At 54.7% G+C, this 24,755-nt stretch overlaps 1 protein-coding gene across 1 annotated transcript in view; it reads right to left on the bottom strand.

Moving 5' to 3' along the window:
• Nucleotides 1–24,755, bottom strand: part of AOAH (acyloxyacyl hydrolase) — a 133,788-nt gene that overhangs the window by 13,150 nt on the left and 95,883 nt on the right. Inside the window, exons 14-19 of the mRNA XM_045827765.1 lie at nt 19,593–19,629; nt 18,756–18,830; nt 9,816–9,988; nt 2,963–3,021; nt 2,799–2,858; nt 1,419–1,515 (exon numbers count right to left, since the gene is read on the bottom strand). Coding sequence (XP_045683721.1) covers nt 1,419–1,515; nt 2,799–2,858; nt 2,963–3,021; nt 9,816–9,988; nt 18,756–18,830; nt 19,593–19,629 — 501 coding nt within the window. The remainder of the gene's footprint in view (nt 1–1,418; nt 1,516–2,798; nt 2,859–2,962; nt 3,022–9,815; nt 9,989–18,755; nt 18,831–19,592; nt 19,630–24,755) is intronic.

Raw genomic sequence — 24,755 nt, 5'->3', positions numbered from 1 at the left:
CCCGTTTTGTCGGCAGCTATACTCCCAGCAGCCGCCCCGCACGGAGGTGGGACTTAGTAAAACCCTGACGACTCCCTGGGGCACTATGGAGCCCCATTAATTGAATCGTCATGTGCCTATGGGTCATCTGTGGGGATTGCGCGAAAATGCAGATTCCCAGGCCCCGGTTAGGCGTGGGGCCTGGGGTTCTGCATTTATACGTAGCCCCCAGGTGGAGTGGATGTTGCTCGCCCCAAACCACACGGGGAGGAGCAAGGGTGTGACAGAAACGGAACTCTCTTCTGGGGGCCAGCAACACGCCAGGCGCGGCATTGAGGAGGATCGCACAGTATTTCGTGTAACCATGGCAAAGATCTGTTGCGTAGACATGGCCTCCTCGTTTTCACACCTGGAAGGGAGAGCTCCGAGGTGCTCAGGGAACTGCCTGGAATCCCAGAGACAATAAAGCAGAGAGCCAGAGGCTAGCTACCTTGGAAAATGAAAAAGTCCCCTGTGCATGGGAGCTGTTATTATGTCTTTAATAACTTTATCTGTATTCCAGGTTGATGCTGATCAAAGATCACTTGGCGGTGTGTCTGTTTAAGGCGGGAAGTCATTCGCGTGGTCTTCAGCTCCACATTTTAATGAGAGGCTGCTTATCAGCACGTCCCTCCCCGTGAGAGAAATGTGTGTCACCTGGCCAGGAAATCTAGTTGAGGGCGATTGGTCCTGTTGAAAAGACATTGGGAGTCGAAGGACTAGAGTCTGTGACGCCAAACGTGTCAGCTGATGTGACGTTTGCTACTGCGTGAAGGCCCCCTGCTAACCCCCACTGCTTGGGTGGGGGGGCAGCGTTGGTGGTGGGGAGGCGGCGGAGTCAATCTCAGGATGATGGATCATCTGTCCTTTGCCTGCTTCATCGGGCTTGTCATTAGCGTCACCTCCGAGGGCAGTCAGTCAGTCTGCAGGACGCTGTTTTCAGGGTCCAGATGGGAGGAGAAAGCCACTGTCGCTCCAGTAATCCTGGCTGTTTCTTGTGGCCACTGCTCAGCGACCCCCGTGTGTGGACAGCATGCCGGCAGAGGAAGAGTAATGTCCTTTCCGGGAGGCTGGGGTGGGGGTTGTCCACGCTGCCACAGGCACATGTGAGGTCCCTCCCACAGTGACTCTGATGAGTTCCTTTCTGCGTGGGGCCTGGGGTCCACTGTGTTACTGAGTCCCTAGGGACTCAGTTCAGTGCCCACCACCACGGGCGCCGCCTCTGCCTTCCACCCGGTCCCACTTCATCTTCCTGCGTGGGACAGGGCGGTTGGGACAGGCCCTGCCCAGTCTGCTCCCTGCCGGCCTCTATCCGCGCCCCCCCCGCCCCGGCTGGGGCAGCCTGTAAACAGGGCCCCTGCTTTTGTCTGGCGTCATTACCGAAACCAAGTGACACTTACTTTCTTGGAAGTCAAAATCCAGGTAGAAAAGGTCGAAGTTTGGAAATTTCTCGGTGGCTGCGATTTTTTTCAGCACGTTGGAGAGTTGTTCTGCTCTCTGAATGCAAGAGGAAGAGGGAGAACTCCATGAAATCTAGACTTCAGTGAGCCCGTTCAGGCCGAACAAGGAATGGGTGGTTCCCACCCCCACTCCGAAGCGCAGAGCAACCCGGCACACTAATTTCTATGCATGCACGAGTGGCCAACCAGCGTACAAACTGTTACAATTCATTAGCAACCGAATCGGCGCACATGAAAGTAATAAGACCCCACGTCCCCCTGTGGGGCTGGCGAAGAAAAGATGAACACTCCCGATAATGTCGAGGGGTGCCAGGGGAGAGGCCGTGCGGGATGTCAGTTTGTTTAACCTTTCTGGAGAGTGGTGCGGCAAGACGGGGCCAACCCTTACACACGGCATACTCTTCAACCCGATAATTTTTCTAGAAGTTTGTCTTAAGGAAATAGGCCTGGTGCAGAGATATACACACACACTCAGGTTCATCACAATGCCATTTATCACCGTGAGAAATTGGAACCCTTCCGTGTCCAACTGCAAGGGAGGAAATAAATCGTGCACGTGGAGTGCACTCTGAAATGACCGCAGAATTACGATGTGGAGGAACTGTTTAGTTTATGCAGGTCAGAAGGCATAAGGCAATCTGTGACTCTGACATTATGCAGGCAAAAAACCTAAAACATCCATCTGTGAAAGTAATATTGGAAAGACATGTATACACATTAACTCTGGGTAGTGAAATTTGGGGTGATTTTTTGTTACTGTTCTTTGTTTTTTTTTTTAATGTTCTCCAAGGTTTTTTAAAAATGGAAGTGTATTTGTAAAAAAACTTTGTGAAATCTTTTACAAAGAGATTATTCACGATCTGTGAAGGAACGGCACGACCTGTAGGTTTCCGTAGAGAGAGGGGGAAGCTCTGGAGGGCCCGGTCCTCCTTGAACTTGGGAGAACTCAGACTCAGGCCCTCGCCCCACTCACTGCTCTCAGCCTGAGCCGCCACACCTGGCTGGGGCTGGCTTTCACAGGGGTGTGTGTGCACCTGCATGTGCGCACATGAGAGAGACAGGCACACACACACACACACACACACATACACACACACAGAAACAGCGACTGAGGCCCAGAGGGGGCAGAAGGAGGGAGACAGGGCACCCCGCTTTCCCTCGCCTCCTCAAACCGCCCCCCCCCAGGAATTTAATGTCTCTATTCACCAGCTGGGAGGCTGCCCCTCTGCCCAAACCCTACCCCCAGTGGCAAACGCCCCGGCAAACAAAACAGGACAAGGGTGACCCGAAATGTCCTCAAAAGGCCGGTGACAGCCCTACCTTGGAAGTGAGGGCCCGGAGAGTCCCGTTGGAAGACATCCAGCCGTGGCAGGGGCTGACCTGAGGGCGGGAAAGCACCACGTCGGTTATTACAGAGAACCACGCGGTGGCGGGGGGTGGGGGTGCGGGGAGCGCGGCTGTGGGACGAGTCGGTGGCCACTCACCTGCAGGCAGCTGAGGAAGGCATAGAACTGCCTGTAGGTCACGTCCGCATTCAGCTGGCCTGGAAGACAGCGAGGGCGGCTTTGTCATGTGCGCTAGGATGTGGACGCCCATGGGGACCCTGATGCGTGACCCTGCCTCCCTGGCAAAAAGCTGGTGCCTCCAGGGACCTGCCCTGAGTGTTCCGTTGGCGTGGCCCTCGAAGAATGCCTGTGTGTCCCCCGTCTCTCTCCCCTCTTTCTGAGCCCCTAGAAATTCAGAGCCAGATTTTGCTGGGTGGGGGGCCTTAGGAGCTGACTTCCTTCTCCAGCGGTTGGCCTGGGCGAGGGCAGAGCCTCCCCTGACCTGGACCTAAGGGGGAGGACGTGAGGGCGCACGGACCAGAGCATCCCTCGCGATGCGCCCCATGAGCATTTCATACCGTTTTCCCGGCCGTGGTATGAAACGCCGAGTTCCCCGGGGGTGCAGACAGCATCCAGGGCGGCCGTCGACAAACCCTCATTTCTAAGTGATGATACCCAGGCCTGACCCACACGCATCCTGGGCGGGGCCCGGGTGGGGCGTGGTGCGTGGACAGCGGCTGTACCGTTTGATGAACTGCTGGCCTCCCCACCTGCCTGGGTGGCCGCTGGAGGGGGCGGGCCAGCTCACAGCGTCCCTGCACGGCCCAGTGCAGCCCTAAACAGCAGATGTGTGCTCCGTCCTCAGGTCTTGGTGCCCGTTCGAAAGGCACCTGAAAGCAAAGGCAGTGAGCACCCGAGGCCAGGTCGTCCGGAGTAAGCCTCACGCGCAGACGCAGGACCTGGGGGGCTTATTTCTTCTCGTCTTGCAGGTGCCCCCTCTCTTGCCCCCTCACAGCACACGCACCCCAGAGGCAATTCCACTTTCAGGCTGTGGCTGAGACACCAAGTCCCGGCTCTCCCAGACCTCGGGGGAGGTGGGGGGGGGTGACCGATGCTGCATTCATTAACACGCCTCTCACGCTCGGAAAAAATAAAGGAAAATCACAGGCCGCATCTCGGAGCGGAGAGGAGGATCAAAGGTGATGGAGCAGTCTTATTTTTCACTTACACCTTGGATCCGTTAGACCGAAAGAGAGATTCAATTTTCTTGTCATGGAAGAAAAATATATTGTCTCTCGGTGCGCCTGAGCGAATCCCCAGGCTGGGAAACCACCGGCCGATGATCGCCGTGGAAGTCCCGGTGACACGCCGGGCATCCTCCCCTCCCGGGAGGCGTCCTCCTGGTCACGGATGCGACGCATCCCGGCCCCCTGGCCTCCGCTTCCCTGCTCCGGGATCGACGCGGGGCCCCGAGCCCCAGCTTTCTGCAAGGTCCCAGCACTGGGCCTCTTTCCCTCTATTTTTTTTGTCTCTGCATTTTTTTTTATTTTAAAGATTTTATTTATTTATTTTTAGAGAGGGAAGGGAGGGAGATAGAGAGAGAGAGAGAAACGTCAATGTGCGGTTGCTGGGGGTTATGGTCTGCAACCCAGGCAGGTGCCCTGGCTGGGAATCGAACCTGTGAGGCTTTGGTTCGCAGCCCGCACTCAATCCACTGAGCTACGCCAGCCAGGGCTTTGTCTCTGTATTTTTTGTGATTTGTTTCCTTTCTGCTTGTGCCTCTGCTTGTCTCAGCCCAACCCGGCTGCACAGACTGAGACCTTCAGCCTCCTCCCTGCACCGTGGGTCCTCCCTGCACCCCAGGGAGTGGGCTCTGCCCGCCCCCCCCCGGGGCCACAGCCTCCCGCCTGCCCCCTTGCTGCTCTGCTGAGACTGTGGCCTGGTAATGAACCCCAGATAGCGTGGCTGGGACCCTGACAGCCGCCTGGCCCCGATGAGTCCCCTCTCCCTAACAGGCGTCTTCTCCCTCGTTCCCCTGTGCAGTGGCCAAACTCTTTTCAGCCTGGGGGAGGCAGCATCTCAGTGCGGCCGGAAGCAGCACCCCTGCGCCGTCCCCCTTCTCACCTCCACACCCCGGTCGGTCGCTCTGATACCTGGTTGGTCCTGCCCCTGGGGCTGGGACTCACCTGCTGGCTCCCCCGGGGTGGGGGGGTAAGCCCCCCAGGTCGTGTTTCACCCTGCTCCCTCCCCCTTCCTGCGGACCTCCTGCTGGGGTCCCAGCACACACCCCAGGGCGAGACCACCGGGTGCCCGGCCTCCGAGCCTTCTCCGACTCCCCGTCCCTTCCCCGCGGTCCCCCTGCCACGCTGGCACGGCTCCCACTGGGCCCCGGCGATAAAGGGAAAGGCCCGGTGGAGCAGGCAGGTCTGCCGAGCGGGGCAAGGCCCGGTCAGGTGCGGTGACAGGCAGCTGGGAAACCCCTAACACCATGGGCCCTGCCCTCTGGTGTTTCTGCCTGTGCGAGGTGGGGTGGCTGTGGTGCGGTCACAGGGGGACCAGTTGGGAGTGCTTGCGCTGGGCTTACAGTTTAAAGAAAGAGAGAAAGAGTTCTGAGGGCCATTGTTGTCATTTACTGTCTTTGAGGCATCACCGTCTGTCCCTGCTCCCCCAGCGGCGGGCTGCTCTGCCCGGAGGAGGCCTGGCGTGAAGGCTGCCCCTCCCCACACGTGGGGCCGGTGCAGAGGCCGGGTCTCCGGGTCCCTGGGTCCCTGGTCAGAGGTGCGTCTGGTGCACAGAGCTGGTCGAGAAGGACCAGGACAGGGTGGGAGGACTGTCCCTCTGTGCCCGGGAAAGGTAAGGGCCGCATGTGTGTGCATGGGGGTGGGGTGAGGGGTCGGGGGCTGGCCCTGCAGACACCCTGCGTCCCTCTGAAGCTAAAAGGGCAGCCCCTTGCCCCCCGCTGGCTAGAGTAGCGGCTTGTGTCTCAGCCATTTGCAGTTCTCTAGGGTTCTCTAGTGCAGGGCCTTTGGTATTTGTTTAATGCCAGGACCATCACTGAAAGTTTAGGCATCATAAAAGCCTGGTTCCAACAAAGGTCTATCACACTTCGTGAAATACCATCCGGGGTACCACTAACCCTGGTAAAAACACAGTAATTCAGACGGAGAGGAAGCCAGTGGTGAAATACACCGTATGCCACAGTGCATTTTGGAATACATTGTGTTTTAGGCGGAAGAGCGATCGGGGTAAAATGAGGGTGTTGTTGGTGTTTTGTGGTGGGGGTCCTTTGAGGAAGGCCCAGGCGCCCCCTCGACTGGAGCCAGCGGCCCCAGACGCCTCGCCCGGAATGTGACCCCGCAGGCAGCACCCCGATGCTCAGGGCTTGGACCGGGGTCACTGACACTTAGCAATGTCACTGTGGGATCTATATTCTGGTTTCCCCAGTGGGGCTGTCTTCGCTGTCTCCTCTGAGAACAAGAACTCCGCCTTAGTGTCCTCTTTACCCAACAAGGCACCTCTCGGGTGCCTAAACAGACATGTTTACGGAAAGACTGCCTTCCTCCTGGACTGTGCCTGGGGGGACTCGTCACTGGTCAAAGGCAGCCTGTCTCCAAAGGTCCTGCGGATAGCCCTGGCCCGATGGCTCAGTGGGCTGGAGCACTGTTCTGGGCACCAAACAGTCGTGCGTTCGATCCCCAGCCAGGGCCGTATGCGGGGGGGGGCAACTGATGGATATTGTTACCTCACACCAGTGTTTCTCTCTCCCCCTTTCTCTCGAAAACCAAGAAAACATATCCTCGGGTGAGGACTGAAAAAGAAAAGGAAAAGATCTGAGTGTGTAGAATCCTGAGGTGTGAGGCGTATTCTCTGGGAATTCCTCAAAAGGCAACACGTCCTTCCTGGGAACTGGGATCTCGGGTGGAGACTGTGGGGCTGCCCCAGCCCTCGGGGGCTGGACACCGACTGCGCAGTGACTCCCCCACGGGGGTGGGGTGGGCAGCTGAAGGAGGCAGGCCCTGGGGGTTCATCTCTCCCTCCGCCCGGCAGGAGCGGGCTGGGGACCTGGGCTTGCTCTGGGCCTCCGTCGCCTGCCGACCTGCTGCTGTGGCGTTTCACCTGTCTTTGCCGGTGGTCAGGCTGAGCTCCTGCCTGTCCCACCGAGGCAGGAGAGACTATTCCCGATCCAGGGGTAATTCCGCAGCCCCTTCCGCTCCCTGAACTCTTTCCTAACCCTTACGGTTGGCTGTCTGGGTAAGAGTGTCCTCGTCATGTTCCTAGGCTCAGAGACAGAGGTAAATTGGAACACCCCCATATTTGCTGACACACCCTTTAGCACAGGGCCTTGGGAATCAGACGAGGGTGTTGTTCTGCTATTATGAAGATGAGAGCCGTCCTCACCGAGGCAGAGCAGCCAAACCCAGAGGCTGGCCCAGCATTCGCCTGGGAACAAAGATCCAAAGATCGGATTTGCGGCGGGGGCAGGCCAGAGAGACCGCGAGGGCGGCAGCCCTCTCTACAAGCCCCTTGTGTTCTGTGAGCTGTGTCCCTGCCCGAGGGGGAGGGGCAAGCTGGTAAGTCCCGCCCACTCCCCCAGGCTGTCCATCAAGGACCCTGGTGCTTCATTGAGTAATTCATCCTTCATTTCCCATGGCAACCAGGCAGTGGGGATAATTTAGGGAATGAATAATAACTTAAAAACATTAAACACATTTTTGAGGGTTTCATCTTTCTTCCTAATTAGATTATTTTTTTTAAAAAAACAAGGGTTGTTTATATAGAACAAACTGGTTGCATCTTTTCCTTTTTCCTCATTTATGTGGTGAGATGCTGGCGCATGATTAGCAGTTGGAGAGAGGCCATCTGAGGACAAGGCCAAGCCGAGGGCAGAGTTTCTCGACCTTGAACGTTATTGGTTGTGGGTGGGGGGCTGTCCCAGGCATGGCAGAGTGTTTAGGACCATCCCTGGATTCTACCCAGTAAATGCAGGCAGCAGCCCCCTCTCCAGCTGTGGTAATGGGTGCGGGGGGAGGGGGCAGCCCCTGAATGAGAACCGGTGTCGTCCCTTCCAAACTGCACGGAATCATCCTTACATGCTGGGGTGGAGTCGAGTGACCGGTGTGGTACACCCGGAAGGATTCCCAGAGGCGGATGAATGGGAGACCATGGAAAGAGACTGGAGAGTAAAGCCAGAAAAGCCCCAAGTCGCGTCCTTAGGGGCAGGACGCAGTGAGTCGGACACACGCCTTCTCTGCCCCCAGCCCCCCAGCCCCCAGCATCGCTGCGCCTGGGTGTCCTGCCCGTCTCCAAGGGGGGCCTGGATGGAGTCGAGTTCTCCAGCATGTGATCACAGCGTCTCCATGGGGCACGGTCAAAGCCGTGTAGCCAGGAGGGAATGTGCCAGGCGGCGTTTTCCTTGGGTAACTGCAGAGGGAATGGCCTCGGTCTCCTGCCTGAGAAGCCTGGAGTGCGGGGGCCTGCTCTTGCGCTCCCCGGGGCCCTTCAAGGGCTGGTGAAAGGCCCCTGTCCTTGTCCTGGGAGGGGAGGGGTCAGACTCCCTGAGGGGGGGGTGTGTGTGTGGGGCGGGGGTTGGCTTAAACCGGCCTGCAGGAGGGGACAGGAGGAGAGAGATGGAGGAGACACAGACGAGTCACTGTGCAAGGGGAAGGAAGGTCTCCTGAGGAGGCGCTGAGGAGCGAGTTTCCGCTCTTCCCCTTTGAACCGCTCACCTGCCTCGGAAGAAGCTGCCTGGACCTCCAGCACCTTTGACCTTGGGCTTGGGTAAGGAGGGGGCTATCGCCGAACCAGGGAGGCGGTGGCCCCTTAAATGGAAGACTGGCCCAGGAGCTATCAATATGGGGCTGAGGAAGGGGCACCCTCCAGCCCCGGATTTTCTCCCAGGACACTTATCGTCCTCTGACGTGCTTTGGGAATCTTTTCACCACTGGAGTAAAGCCTTACGTCGGCGGGGATTTTTGACCATCGTGGGCACTGTGGGTTACCCAGCGCCTGGGGCAGTGCCTGGCACGTCACTGGCCCTCAATGCGTTTCTGAAAAGGCACTCCCCTCCAAAGCACAGAGGGAAGAGCCGTGCCACCCCCCGCTTACGTGACAATGAAGCACGCAGCACCCGGCAAGCTGCCGACCCTCCCTGAGCCTGCCTTTTGCTCAGCGTTCAGTGGGATGCCTGAAAACGTCCCTCTCACATGGGTGTTTTCCGGATCGGCACGGCAGCCCTTCCTAATGGGGACGACCACTCCTTTACGACGTCGTGCATCTGGAATGCTGGAGAGGCTACTAGAAGTTCCTGGGGGATCTCTGGAGCGTTTCAGAGCCAAGGACTCCGAGGGAGTGTCTCGCAGTCGGGCGCCCAGTCCGCGGAAGGACCGCAGGCGACAGAATTCGAGCTGGCCACCAGGGGGCGCTCACCATCGAGAGTCTGAGACGTCCTGCCCTTCGACTCCAGCAGGGCTTTCTGTCTCGGGTTTGGGCTGCGTCAGCACGTTCCTGAGTTTACCTTCAGTTCAGGGAGTTTCCTGACCTAGACTCGTACGTTTCAATTTGTCTTACTTCTTCATTAACTAGTTCTGCCCTCCCTGGCTTTGGACCTGGCTCTGCCCACCTTTCTGAATACTGACCTTTCGATCCTGCCTCTGGGGCTGTTCCCTTCATCATCTCTGATTCGTGGACTGTGAATGCCTTTGGGGTGTATTCTCTGTGGTGTGAACTATATACATTGGAACTACGTATTCAGGGACATCGTTAAAGAGTAGAAGTAGCCCTGGCTGGTGTGGTTCAGTGAATTGAGCATTGGCCTGCAAAGCAAAGGGTCGCCGGTTTGAATCCCAGTCAGAGCACATGCCTGGGTTGTGGGCCAGATCCCCAGAAGGGGGTGAGTGAGAGGCAACCACACATGGATGCTTCTCTCTTTCCCTCCCTTTCCCTCTCTCTAAACACAACATAAAATAAAATCTTAGAAAGAAATTAAATAGTAAAAGCAGCTTCAAAGCAATACCGAGAGGGTGGTATCTGTCGTGCAGGTTGTCCCAGAGAAAGGTCCCGTCTGGTAAGCCATATAGAATAACGTGGCTGCCGTTCGGCAGGTGGGAATTGAGGTACTTCAGAGTCTCCATGACCTTGGGATAGAATCGCTCAGGAGTGGTCATTTCTGGGACTGGATCAGTCTTCCTGTTGGGAAAAGAAACAGAAAGTATCTTACCAGATGACAAGGATAGGTACACGCACATTCTGAAGTTCCCCTCCAACCCCGACCCCACCACATGGTGGTAACTGGTGCTATTTGAAAGACAGTTCTGGCTTCCCGATTGCGGTGTGGTTGGCTGGGCCATGTCCCTGGTCTGGTGCGTGAGTTGTGAGAAGTGACATATGTCATGTGTGGTGGTATGAGAGCCTCCAGAAAGCTCTTCTTCTTTGCCATGGATGTGGGCAATGTTCTGGGCAGCAGCTACGTCACCACCGAGCCCTGGCACAGAGTCACATGATGATTTTTGATGGACATATCGTGTGAGCGAGAAGCCAACGTTTGTCGCTTTATGCTCCCAAGACTTTAGGGGCTGTTTGTTCCTGCAGCATAACCTCGCCCATCCTAACTGACAGACACCGTGAATGGAGTCTGGTATGGATTATTATTTGTCGGGCGCTTCAAGGTTGCAGCTTGGTCTTTGGCACTTGGCCCCTGTATTACAGCGCGGGAAACAGGATGTCACTGAGAAATGAAGTGGCATAATGTGCCCACAACATGCCCTCCTGTTCGACTCTGAATCTGAGCTTCCACCAGTCTCCCGACAGACTGCTGTTTCAGGCTGTCCCCCTGCGACGCTCCTGCCGGCGGGCAGCTCTGTGTTGCCTCACGGCTTTTCTCCTCCCGGCACCGCCGGTGCTCTGCAGGACGCTGGGAATTTTAAATTGCACTTTTCTCCTTGTTTCATAACAGGTAGCGAGCACAGAAAATGAAAGTTTTGTAAGTAGCTATAAAAGCATCAGCCTAAAAATCGAAGCGTTTAAGACCAAGATGGAAAATCGCAAGCGAGCTGAAAGAAATAAACTTTTCGTTTCAAAGAGGCATTTTTTTGAGCTTAAGCTGGTTGACTATTTTTCATTTGGTTTGGCAAAAAACAAAATAGGGAATGTGCAGGCGTCTTCTGGAAGTACCTCACTGGTCGTTCCATTTAAATTTCTTTCTTTCTTTCAAGCTGTGTTTCAATGGCAGAGGGTAAAGAGAGATGCTGGAATATGTGTTGGCTTTGACAGGTAAACCTATTATTGTTCATTTTTTTTACACGGTTGACTTTTGTACACATAGGATCACCTTGAGTTCTAATGAATACACTAACCTGCACTGACCTGGGAACGTGAATTCACTAAGATTCTCATTTGCCCGTTAGGCTCTAAATGGCCTGATGTTAAACGGAATGAAACAATGATTCATGTTGTTTTCTAGTTGAGTCCTCAAGTTCCAAACTTGCCGAGTGACCCTAGAATGGGTGGTGAATGGCATCCCTCAGAATGTGACTGTATTTGGAAACAGGGTCTTTGCAGATGTCGTTAGTGAAGATGAGGCCGTATTGGATGAGGGTGGGCCTAAACCCAGTGAACAGTGCATCCTTGTAAGAAGAGGAGGGGACACATAGACACACACGGGGAAGAAGGCCCCGTGGGTACAGAAGCAGAGACTGGAGTTGTGTGGCCATAAGCCAGGAACTGCAAGGGCTGCTGGGAGCCCCAATAGCACGCAGAGACAAGCGAGTACTTTCCCTGTAGGCCCTCCAGAGGGAGCAGGGCCCTGCCGACACCTTGACTCCAGAGTCCCAGCCCCCAGAGCGGTGTGAGGACTCATTTCTCTCGCTTCACGTCCCCCAGTTTGGGGCACTTTGTTACAGCAGCCCCAGGGCGCTTAGTGCCGATTCCGCACCAGAGAAGGTAGGTCCGTCACTCACAGCCTGAGCCCAAGGCCTGAGTCACGTGGGAAGAGGGGATGGAAGGAGGCTCCCAGGGACACCCACTGTTCTTTCTGTCAAGGGGGCTCCTACACGGAGGGACCTTTTCAAAATGTGTCAACATTCGAAGTAGACGTAACTCTTGACCTTGACGTTTTACTTTCAGGAAGGCGTCCTCTAGTAAAATTCCCACAAATGTGCAAAAATGTACATCTGAATGTACATATAATTGCAGCATTGCTTGGGATAGTGTGAAACTGGAAAAAGTGACAAAGGCCGCCTACAAAGCTGTGGTCCACCCACACAGCGATGTGCTCCTCGGGCACTAAAACGAACGAAGGAACTAGATAGACGTGGTGGTCGAGCATGATTGTGAATAAACTAGATGCCCCTGAACGAACTGTTCACTTCAAAACATTTAATTTTACACTAGGTGAATTTCACCGCAATAAAATAAAAATATATATAAAGAATAAAATAATCTGCATGCATTAGTGTAGGAAGACTGCTTCAAAGTATTGGTGATGAAAAAACAAATGGCAGAGTAGTAAGCATAATATTTCCTTTAACGAACATTAATAAGTGTGTAAGTTAGAATTTCCATAGAAAAATTCTGGCTGCAAATACACGGTCATGATTGGTTAGCTTGTAGCAACGTAGTGGGGGTGGCAGGGAGTGATTATGGGAAAACGTTCACTTCTGAAACTTTGTATTATTCAAACCTTTTACAGCAGATGTTACTTTGTAAGTAGAGAAAAATATAAATAAAGCAGATTCCCATATCATTTTCATTATCCTTTCTAAAGGAGAAAAACTGGACTCCACCTAAGCTTTAATGGGAGGAAGAGAAAACATTATTTTATGTCACTTCTCTTATACCTATTTCACTATACCTATTTGGGAAGAAAATCACTTCCCAAATTTCGATCCAGGTGACAAGGCTGACCACAGGTAAGGGGACCCCAGGGGCCAGTCTGTGACAGGCAGCGTGTGCCCATGCGGAGAAAGAGGCAGAACAAGCCTGGTGTGTCTGGGAAGCCGGCGGGAAGTCAGCTGCAGCTGCTGTTTGTGCTTCTGAACTATGGACTGGGTTGCTTGGACTAACAGGAAGGAAGGAAGTCAGGAAGGAAGGAAGGAAGGAAGAGAGGAAGAAAGGAAAGAAAGAAGGAAGGAAGGGGGAAGGAAGAGAAGAAGGAAGGAAAGGTGGAAGGGAGGGAAGAAGGAAGGAAGGAAGGAAGGAAGGAAGGAAGGAAGGAAGGAGGGAAGAATCTTGTCCTGTTTGAACAAACCCCAGCATGTACTAGGTTGGCCAAAAAGTCTGTATGTTTTTACCTGTAAAATAGAAGACACATTTTTCATTTTCACCAATAACTTCATTGATTTGGATATTTTGAATGGATTGGCTAGCTCCCATGTGGCAGAACATTGATCATTCTCCATGAATGTCTTGCTACCAACTTCAACTGGTCCACCCAACCGTGCACCATCGTCCAGTGAGAAATCTCCCGCGAGAAACTACACAAACCACTTCTGAAACGTTTGATCAGTCACAGCACCTTCCCCGTACACTGCACAAATCATCTTTTGCCTTTCAGTTGCATCTGTACCTTTCTTGAAATAATAGAGCATAATATGCCAAAAATGTTGAGTATTTTCTTTAATATTAAAATGGCGACACAAAAATTAAACAATTTTGATAAAAATTTTTTAAACGTAGCCCTGGCTGGTGTAGCTCAGTGGATTGAGCGCGGGCTGCTAACCAAAGTGTCGCAGGTTCGATTCCCAGTCAGGGTACATGCCTGGGTTGCAGGCCACGGCCCCCAGCAACCATACATTGATGTTTCTCTCTCTCTCTCTCTCTCTCTCTCTCTCTCTCTCTCTCTCTCTCTCTCTCCTTCTCTCTCCCTTCCCTCTCTAAAAATAAATAAATTAAAACAAAGAGAATGAAACTGGAAACCTTTAAAAAATTTTTTTTTAAACGCATGCTGATAGGACAGCTGTCACCATACACTCTAACAAAATTGTTTCAAATGAAGTTAAAGACAACTAAGAGCTGCTAGAGCCATTGTATGGAAAAAACTAAGCAACCTTTTTGGCCAACCCAGTGGAACAGAACGCTAAGTTCATGTTCTGTTTCCTCGGGAAAAACTATTCTCCTTTATGACTACTGGTCTCCCTACCCTGCACAAACGGCACTCAAAGGATTTGAGAAGAAGTTGCTTCTTCCCATTGGGGCAGAAGGCTGGGTGGGGCCTTGGCTTGATCTGCATACGCACAGGAGCTCCAGAGGCCCCTGACTTTGCAAAGAGAATCCCCCCCCCCCCCCCACCCCCGGCTGCCTCGCGGGTTTGTCCGGACCAGGAGAACCCGCCCAGAGGGACCAGGTTTTACATTCCCGGTGGGCTTGGAGTGGGGCAGCGGGAGCGACATGCAAGCAGGTTGGGGGTCTGAGTCCTGTCCCTTGTCACCCAGAAAGCCCCTGCATATGGCCAGATGACTTCTGCCTTTGTGTTTTTTTTTTAATTTTGTTTTTTTCTGTTGTTGACACAACAGCACCAGCACAAAGCAATTATGCTGAGTGCAGTCTCTTCAGCCACATAAAGGCAAGATAATGAGGAGCAAGGCTCCCCAACCCTGTGCTTGGTGATTATTTCGTGGTCAGAGACTCCCCCTGATGATGCACAAGGAATCTGAGCTAATTTGTACTCATGAGGAGGGCACCCCACAAACTGAGCAAGCCGGACCCCACACGGCTGAGCACTCAGGGAAATCCAGGGGGAGCCTCGTGCGGCTAACGGCTAACGGGACGCCCTCGGGAGTCTCTGGCCCAGCGCGTGCAGCTGCGTAACTGACACCCCGGGTCCGGGAGACGTCTCACGTGCAGCAGGGGTGCGAGGGGCGCAGGGACAGGTGGAGGGCTCCCCGCCTGCTGCAGGTCACAGAAGGTGCCTTCTGACTCTGCCCTGAAAAGGTATCTGTGCCATCTTGACCTGGGTACTCCTTCCTCTGGTGATTGCAGCAGGGGTTTAGTTTGAGTATTTCGGGGACCAGGGAGTCCCAGGGGTTTGGAAAGTGCCTCCTGGGCCTTCCCTGGTGTCCGAGGCCGAATGGGCTGAGCTGTGACTGTCTAACCCTTTCCAACCCAGGGGTCCTGGTGCCCGTGTCTGGCCCACTTTGTCACCCAGGTCTGCCTGCCCCCTCCAGTGCCCTGCGTGCCCCTCGCATGCCAGAAGCTGGGGCCTGTCACTCGGATGAAGGGGGGGTGCTTTGCCAGGCTTTCAGGAGAGAAATCTGAGAACCAGCTTGGGGGCCATGACGCTCACACCGGGGGTGGGGGCCGGGGATAGCGACAAGGGCATGAGACGTTGGTGTCCACCGTTGCACCCTCACGCCCGCCGGCAACACACGGTGGGCCCAGAACCGCCTGGCCCCTGGGGCGGCTCAGAGCCCGTCTCTGCCCTAACGAACCATGTCTGGCCATGCAGAACCCCTCCTGGCGTGGGAGCAGGGCCGCGATCACCCCTCACTCGGGCGGGTCTTCCAGCCAGACTTTCCCCAGCCGGTGCCAGAGAGAGAGGTGCCCGCGTCAAGGAAGAGGGCGGGCAGCCCCCGCGGGAGACACTTCCCAGGACCAGAGGTCCCGTGACCTCGTGCTCAGACCCCCCTCACACCAGCACGTGGGTCTTCCAACCCCCATCCCCCACACCAGTGAGAGAACTAGCCCTACTCTTCAGGCCGGCCAGTTGTCACCGCACCACTCACCTCTCACCCAGCGCCCCCCGCCCCCAAGAGGCCTCTTACACAGACTGGGAATGGGGCGGGGACTTCTGTGTGCTCACACTACCCCATGCGTAGCGATGCCGGGTCTCCTAAAAGTGGGTGTGGCCTGCTGGGCGGGAAACGTTCCCTCGGCCCTGGTGCCTTGAGGGAGGAGGCTGGGAGAGGGATTCCTCTGAGCACAGCCCTGTCACCTGCTTCGGGGCTGGTTTCTGCCATTTGATTGGGCAGAACGGGTCGTCTCCGGCTGTGTGGGCTCTTTGGGTCAGCTGCTCACCTGGCTTTCTCTTCCTACAGTGCTGCTATGCTGGCTGCCCAGGGAAGCAGTGGGGGGTGGGGACGGTGGGGGCACTGGGCTCTGAAGCATTGCCATTGCAGAAAAAACCGCTTGAAGGCCAGGGCACAGAGACAACCTCTGTGAGCTGGTGCTGGCTCTCTCTATGAAGGCAAAAATGTATGATTGATCATTTCTACATCCACTGTGAAAAAGGGAACCCTGTCCACTCTTGTGGCTACTGGTAGATGCCTCTGTCATTCTGTCACATTTCTAGTAATTATAATGATCTCAGTGCTATCGTGTTGGGATGTTGAGGATTCATTGTCGTCACCCTCTGTGATTTGAGGGACTTAAGGCCACTCTCTTTTCCCATGGCTGGCCCTGTCACCGCAGGACCTGCCTCTGAGTGCACTCACATTTGCCCTGTGGCCGGGAATTTCTCTCCTTCTCACTCACTCACATTCTGTAGGTTTTGTGGGCAGTGACCCTAAGTCCCGGGAGCTGGGTTAGCTTAGCCAGATGGAGTAGAGTTTCAACGAGAAACGTAGGTTTGCCTGGGTTGCCTTGCTTCTTGAATTCCAGACACTGAAAGCTGTCTTCCCACCACGACCTTCACTCACTGAACGAGAGTTCACTGAGTTACTGCGTGAGTTCAGAGGCTGAGACAGGAGCACATACATGATTGCATTATGTCAGCAAGAGCAAGATGGCGTCACTGTCAACCCGGGGAAGGAAAAGGTCAAGCCAGTATCCCCAAACTTGTCCCAGGACAGACTTCTTATGCAACCCGTTGCTGGAGCGAGCTTTTGATGAAGTCGCTTTGCTAGTTTTGGGTTATCCACTCCACCTTGACGTCCTGGCAGATGGGGCGGTGTAGTTGCCATCTGTCTCTATTTTTCTAACCCCTCCGCGGGACGTAGCAAAGTGGGCACCGCGGGGACATCCCGCGCTGCCAGCCCCGTCATTTTACCCAAATGCTTGCTGCTTCTCTGCCCAGATCCCGGCGGGGGGTGAGGGGGAGGCTGGCAGGTGTCTCTGGCTGAGAGCTGCCTGCCCTTGGCGCTCTGGAAAAGTTTGCAAAGTGGGCCTGGCTGGCAGGGCCTCCGGGTAAGCGGATTCTGCTGGAGAAGGGCAGCTGCAGGGCTTTGGGTCTGGGAGCCACAGCCCCCTCCTGCAGGCGTCCTGCACTCGGTGTAACTGGTCTGCCCTCAGTGTCCTCCAGCGGACCACGGGCCACGGGCGGGGGGGGGGCGGTGGGGCGCCGGCTGATCTGACCACAGGTTTGTTCTGTTTCGTGATGGGGCTGGAGGCTGAGGCTCATTGCTTCTCCTTCCAGAAGCTGCCTGAGGTCAGGGATGGTGGCCCCATTCCCAGTGTGTCCCAGAGCTGGCACATTGCAGGTGCCCAATGCCTACTTTTAAAAGGGATGCATGAAGGGGAGCAAACACGGGGAGTGTGGGGCGCAGGGAAGCGCTCAGAAGTTCACCGGAGAACCTCGCTGGGCTCTCAGCTTGGCTGCTCAGTGCTCGATGGCAGGATAAGCAAGTTCCTTCGCCTTGCAGAACCTCGGTTTCCTCATCTGTAAAATGGGGGCATCATACTTGCCTCTGGGGCTGCTGCGGGGGTGGATGATACAGCGAGTGGTGTGGCTCTGGGCTCACGGCAGGTCTAGGGGCTGTTTGCTCTTTACTGGCGAGTCCCAGGCGATGCATCATGGGGGCGGGGACTTGGGTCCCCGGGATGTAGCTGGGGCAGAACTGGGGTTCTGAGGAGAGGGGTAAACCAGCGTGGGGATTGCCAACGCAGGGTCTGGCATGTAAGCATTTCTGGATCAAAGTGTGATATCTCCTGCCCTGAATTCCCTGCACTGAGTAGGTCTACACCTCCTTCACCGTAAGAGCTCTAGGCTCTCGTGGAGGTGTCCGGGAGCGCAAACACTTCGACAGCAGGAACGGGGCCAGGAAGCGAAGGCCGGGCGATAGGCAGGAATCCCTACCCCCAGCGCTGCTTAGGGCGGAGCCCAGCTCCGTCAACAATCAGTTCATTGGGCAAGTCGTGTCACCTCCTTGGCTTCGCGTCACTGTTTTCTAAAATGGAGATCTGGTGTCTTTTTTTTTTTTTTTTTGGCCGTGATCACAGGACACATGACATTTATATAAGCAGCGTACTCTTAGGGGCAGGCACAGATTTTGAGAAATCGCCCAAGATGTTGTGAGGGGGATGAAGTCAGTCAACATTTTGGAATCTCTGCTGATATTAGCAGGTTAGCACAACGAGGTTCTCCTACGGGCCACGGGTGTAAACAGGACTGGCTGTGAAGTGTGTGTAGCGTCTTTGCAAACGCTCCGAGTCTGTGGTGTCTCTCCCACGTGTGTGTGTGTGTGCGAAAATATGGGAGAGAAAGCTGTTCTGAGGGGGTAGCTGTGATTCTGCCTTATTTTACTTAAAGAAGTCGTGGGTCTCTGTCTTGGATTCCCGGCTAGTAGAAGCATATTTCTGGTGACAGAAGTCAGAGCTGATCTGACACACCTGTTTGTTGTGAATCAGAGCAAAGAATTAATGGATTAAAATGGCTTTTAAAAGGGTCTTTCAAGCCCTGGCTGGCGTAGCTCAGTGGATTGAGCGCGGGCTGTGAACCAAAGCATTGCAGGTTCGATTCCCAGTCAGGGCACATGCCTGGGCTGCAGGCCACAGCCCCCAGCAACCGCACATTGATGTTTCTCTCTCTCTCTCTTTCTCCCTCCCTTCCCTCTCTAAAAAGCAAATAAATAAAATCTTTTTTAAAAAGGGTCTTTCCGCTTTGCGGGTTGGTTCTGTTGATTTCACATGTTTCAGGCTTGTGAAGATAGAGAGACATTTAATGCAGCAGCAGGCTGGTGGGGTGGAAGAAAGAGGGGAACCCGGAGTCAAAGAACTGTCCAAACCGTCTTTCTTAATAACTCACCCGTTGCAGACGTCATTCCCAATCATGGCGTATATGACGATGGCCGGCTGGTCCAGCAGGGGGTTCCTAGACAAACTGAGAAGCCACAGAGGGGATCTGAGTGTCAGTCACTTTGCAGCCTAGCTTTGTAGCCAGCCTCACAGGCTGGGCCTGTGAAAGAATCTTTGCATGCACCCCCCTCCCCCTGGCCCTCTGGGGAATTTTCCCCATTTTTCTTTCATTCTAGTTATCACCATTCTGACTCCTCCCTTTCTTCTCGATAATCTTTAGCCTACTTCCCGTGAGGGAAAGGCCCCGTAAGTGTGTAGAACTGCGGAGTGGAATGACGGGTCCAGCGGGGGACACACCACCATGTCCCGGCACCTTTCACAGCCTTTGTCGTCAACACGCGCAGGTGGGGTACCCGGGTTCCTTATGTCCAGGTTCCTAAGACATCCTGTGGGCCTGCAGTCAACTCTGAAAAGTCAAGGGTCCCCCAAGGTTTCCGTTCTGGGCACCCAGGGCCGTGCTTCTGAATTTTAGGCCCAATGTGAGCACAGAATTGTTTAAGCAGGAATACGAAATAATCCTTTCTGTCTTTTTCAGGTACTGAGCCAGATCTAAGTTTCACCCTCTTTGTATGTGTTTTTGCGGTTGTTCCTGAAGGGCATGTGCAACGTAACACCGCCCACGCTCACTGACCCAAGAAGGGCGAATGTCCCAGTGTTTTCAGAGAGTGGCTAACCAGCCACCGACGCCCAGTGCAAGGGATGATGGGGTGACAGTGGGGTTTTCATTCATTTTTAGAAACGAGAAGCTCCATTGAAAAACAACTTCTTATGCCCCTCTTCCACTTACCTTTTTATAAATTCCTCCAGGTTTTGGGAAGATGCACCTGAGTAATGAAAATGGAGAAAATAATGAACATCCGTGAGGTCAGCCCAGCCCAATGAGCGGGAGGCCTGGCGGTCTGAAACCGTGGAGGGGGCATGGTGGTGCGGTCAGAGGTCGTCCGCACCCTCGTGCTGATGGGGACAACTCTGGCCCGGAACTCTCCCCGGTGGGTCTTAGGTTTCCTGGGCATTATATTAACGTAACTCTGGAGTCTTTGGATTTATGGGTCTCAAGACATTTTCTAACATGAATGGGGAAACTTGCTGGTAGCTGTAAGAAAAAGGTGTATATCTAGCACCAGGGAGAGAAACTACCCAAAAGATTAAGGAATGAGTTGAGGGAGGAGAGGAAGCATAGAAAGGATTCTTTGAGATGCACAGATCTCCCCAGAGAGCCTCAGGGAAGTGTCGGCTGGTATCCCCGCCCACTCCCGAGGCCCCGCCTGCTGGCTGGCCTGTGCCAGGCTCAGACTGTGGAGCTGATGTATTCTTTCAGCTCCTGCAATGACACGTACGCCCCTCCTGTCCCCCCCCCCCCCCCACACCCCTGTTACTACCTGCAATGTATCTTTTACGGAAAAGTCAAGTTATTGAGTCCTCATGTTATTGTAGACACTCTGCGAAGCACTTCATATGATCAGTTCATTGAGGCCTTAGCACAACTGTGTGATGCAGGCACATCAGCAGCCCCACTTTACAGATGAGAACACTGAGGCTCACTGCAGTGACTTGCCCAGAGCCACGTAGCTAATAACATGGAGCGTTGCAATTCAAACCGCGTCCCTCCTGCCTGCCAGGCGGAGCTCTGGCTCCCTGCGGGACACTGCTTCTGTAGGGTGGGGGTCTAGAAAGAGTAAACCTATGCAGGTATTCTTTGTCCCTTGGAGGTGGATCTTCAGTAATACATGAGTAATTCTCAGGTGGGAGGTGCAACTCCAGGGACCGGGAAGATGGTTCTGTAACTGCCAGGCTCGGAAGGCTGGGTGGCAGGTGCATTTTATGACAGAGCCGGTGCTCGTTCTTACAGAGCCACACGGGACAGAGGCCGGTGCACAGCTGTGGGGAGCACGCTGGCCCTTGCTCCTGGGAAGCTGTGTGGCCACGCAGCGACCGCCTCTTTGTCACAATGCAGCTAGATGCAATCTCTGTGGGCAGCTCCTGGCTGATTCCAGAGTGTGACCACATTAAATGAGCATTGCTTTATTTCCTTGTTTTACATGTGGTAAAAATCCAGCACCCAAACTCGACCAGTTCAACCATTTTCAAGTGGACAGATCCGTGGCATTAAGTACAGTCGTACTGGTGGGCAGCCATCCCCACTGTCCATCTCCAGGAGGTTCCCATCATCCCACACTGGAGCCTCAAGACCATTAGAGAGTAACTCCCTGTTTGCCTCCCCACCCCAGCCTCTGACCACACCGTGCTGCTTTCTGTCTATGAGTTTAAACTGTGCTAGGTGCCTCCTGTAGGGGCAGTCACACAATATTTGTCTTTTTGTGTCTGGCTTATTTCAGTTAGCCTAATGTCTCCAAAGTTCATCTGCTTGGAGCGTGCGTCCTTTTAAAGGCTGACTAATGATCCACGGTGTGGACACACCACATTTTGTTTGTCTGTTCACCTGTCGATGGGCATTGGGGTTGTTCCTACCATCTGGCTGTTGTACGTAACGCTGCATGACCTGCTTTCAATTCTTTTAGGTGTACACCTACAGGATTTCTGGCCACATGGTGATGCTGTGTTTAGTCTTTTGGAGGGACCACCATACTGCCTGCATTTCCTTTGTGTGGGGAGGCAGGGCGTTATTCAATGTTCAGAGCCGTCCGCTCCTCTCCCATGTACACCTTCATCCGCCCTCTCCCTGCGTGTGCTGAGCACCTGCCACGTGCCTGGCAGAGCGGGGAACTGGCAGGTGAGTGGACGCAGCCTCTGTCCCAGAGCCATGGTGTCTATCGGGAGACACGTGATTGAGTACTGGTGCGAGGCGTCAAGCAGATCCAACCCCAGGGACCGGAAAGAGGAACACCCAAGAGACTCGAAGGGATTTGAGTCTCTTATCTCTGCTCAGAGAAGGTGCCAAACTGAGTCCTAAGCGTAGAGGCGCAAAGTGTTTCTGGGTGTTAGACTGCTCCCTGCCGCTGTCAGCAGTGAGGAGGCAGGGGGCGGCCACCGATGGCTCCTCGTGTCCTCGGCTGGGCCCTGCATTCAGTCCCAGCCCCAAGCACACACCTCCCGTTTCCAGTAACATAACAACAACTCGACAGGTGTTTCATTCTCACTCTTCGATCTGTGTGCTAATGAGAAACGAAAACTAATAAAAGCTCAAGGACCGGGCCAGGCCAGTGATTTTCCTCATTACCCAGCGGACAGCTGGGGATTTGAGGTGCAGCTCGCCCACGGGGCCTGAGGGAAGGAAAACAAAAACCTGTCGTGGCGTGCCGCCTGCTCAGCCCCTCCCGCGGTCCGCAGCACCCACACACCCCTCTGCCACTCGGGACGGGGACGGCGGGCCAGTGGCCCCTGTCGGGGCGGATTTGAAAACAGCAGTCACAGACATCCACTCAGGAAGAGAGGGTGTGCCTACTCCTCTCTACCCAAAAAAGTCTGTATTTCTGACATGAGCACCGTATTGTCTTTGCTCCGAAGCTGTTGCTCCTCCCAGGATTTCCACGTCCTCTTAGAAAGTTTCACGTTTTGAGATCACATCATTAGTGTATGTGATTCCCACTCACTTGCTCTTCTTGGTCCCCCTGTCCTGTGGCTCCGCTGCCCTCCTGCCAGACCCCCTGACAATTCTTTCTCCCCGCCCCCCAGTCTCCACCGCCTTTCTCCTCCTGTCTCTAGACGTCTCAGCTGCCGGCTCTGCCGCAGCTGCTGCTACCCTCCCAGGAAATCCGTCCGGAGGCCGTTGGCCTGAGACGAGGGACAGACGTGGGAGAGGCGGCCCCCGGCCTGCGGGAGGCGGCGGAGCCAGGCGAGCCTTCGGAGAGCTGGCCCCACCCTGCAGAGGGCCACACTCCGGTCCTCCCGATTATAGTTCAGAGACGTGGAAAAGGTGACTATGACTATGACTATGAAACAGGGCATTGACTCTACATGTCAAGGCAGTCCCATGGAGAATGACCTGCTCCTAACCAAAGAAAGAAGGGGTTCTTAGGGCCGTCAACATCTGAACTCTGGCTCCTCCTGCTCCTTTTAAATGTGGCGTAGTGTGTTACAGGAGAGAAGCGGGTTTCCTGTGGCCTCAGTGAGGCCTGTCCTTCCATAACTCAGTTCCAGCTCACACCCACACCCCCCACTGCGGGGCCGGTGCGGCCCGCGGCACCGAGCGCTCCCCGGTCTGTGCACGCAGCTCAGCCGGGAGACAGGTTCAGGGGTCTTCTAGGTGAGCCTGCACCGTCCATGCTTCATCCAGAGCAGGTGTTCGGTCTCAGAGTCTCCATGGAAAGACACGGGGTGTATTTATATGTGAGTGCAATAAGTCTTCGTAAAGTAAGCAATTCATTACTTCGGTAACACTTATTAAGTGCTTACTATGTGCCAGGGGTTGTCATAGATGCTTGGGGACACGTCAGTAAAAAGCAGCTGTAGTCCTTGTTCTTAGGGAGCTCATGGTTGCTAAACCAGTGACGAACAGGGAGTTTGAGGGACTCAGAGACGTCCTCAGGAAGCGGTGTTCAGCCGAGCACTAAGGGGAGAGCTGGCGCTCCCTTTCTTGAAGCCCCAGGGTGAGAGTGTGTTCATTCATCCCTGATCAAACGCCTGATGCTTTGTGCACACGCCCCGGGAACAAAGCTCTGGTTTGACGCCATCTCTGGGAGCACCGTCTGGCCGGGGCAAGGGCAGACCCAGGCTTTGAGAGGGGGAGCTTTGGTAATCTGGGGGTCCTCTTTAAGAAAAGGAAACATCGCACGCAGAAATGACCCCTGACCCAAGGGAAAGCCAGAGGGAGAGGAGGCAAGGCCTTGGCCAGCTGTGGTCAAACGCCCTGGGCATTTTGGGCACGGCAAGGCTCCGAGTCTTGCACGTGTGTCTGGGCAGGCAGTGGACCTGGTTGGGTCGCACGGCGGCACGTTCTAACCTGCCTTCCTTGAGGGCGCGATTTCCACATCAGGCCCTTGTTCGAAGGCGTTGAAGGCGAGTTATTTGGATTGGTCTCGTGTCTGTGCTGTTGAGTGGCCCGTCTGGGGCCTGGGCCGTGTCTGTGTCTACGTTCAGTTCTCCAAGTCTCTGGTTTGCTCTCCAGGGTCAGATCCACGCGTGTGCGGCTCAGGGAGAAGCCCGGAGGTTTATAAACGACTCCATGGGACTGCCTCCCAAATCTCCTCGGTACTTTCTGGTTCCCTGTGCTTCCCTCCTCGGTCCTAGTGCCCCAGCTTTCACTCCCTCCCTCTGCTGGGCACCTCCCACACATCCACTCTTGGTCGGCCGAGCCCCGGGAGGAGAAATTCAGCAACAGGGCTCGCTTGCTGCACCCTCTTGAGACCACGGCTCTTCCCGTTGGAGAGGTGCCCCACACCCTCAGAACTTTAGGCACCTGCATGTCCCCACTGGTGCCACTGTCACTGCCAGGAGACCCCTTTCCTGCCTCCGGAGTGAGAACGGGAGGGTTTCCTCTGACGCGATGTCTCTGTGCCACTGTCTGCACCTCGAGTCTAGGTCGGGAGACAGCAGGGGACAAGGCAGTGCCGACCTCACTCCTTCCTGGGTCTGGGTTTCTTCTTCAGCGCACCTGCTGCACTATTTACTCTCCAGGGCCCTCCAGGACCTGCTCTTTACATTCCACCGGGCTTTCTGGCTGTGGCCCAGACAGGGTCAGGGGCGCGGGCTCCCCTGTGCCCGGCACCAGAGACCTGAGCGCATTACAGAATGTACAGAACGTTCGTGAAAAACGTGGTGTCTAGCGCTGACCTAAAATAAACCTAATGATGTTACTTAACTCTCATTGGATTTACAGTAATGCAGCCTTGGCTTGTATTTTCGAACTTGACGAAGCACTTGGAAGAGCATGATTTGTAGGATCCATTTAAAAAACCCACCACGAGAAATTTACATGCCCTCTTTTCTCTAAAAACGTTTGCTCGCAATAAGCAGAAACGTTCAGGCTAATGTACTGACCTCGAGCTCGGAA

This window comes from Phyllostomus hastatus, unplaced genomic scaffold (genome assembly GCF_019186645.2).
Source record: "Phyllostomus hastatus isolate PE091 unplaced genomic scaffold, TTU_PhHast_1.1 phas_scaffold_78, whole genome shotgun sequence".
Classification (NCBI taxonomy): domain Eukaryota; kingdom Metazoa; phylum Chordata; class Mammalia; order Chiroptera; family Phyllostomidae; genus Phyllostomus; species Phyllostomus hastatus.
This window is presented reverse-complemented; position numbering and strand designations above follow the sequence as displayed.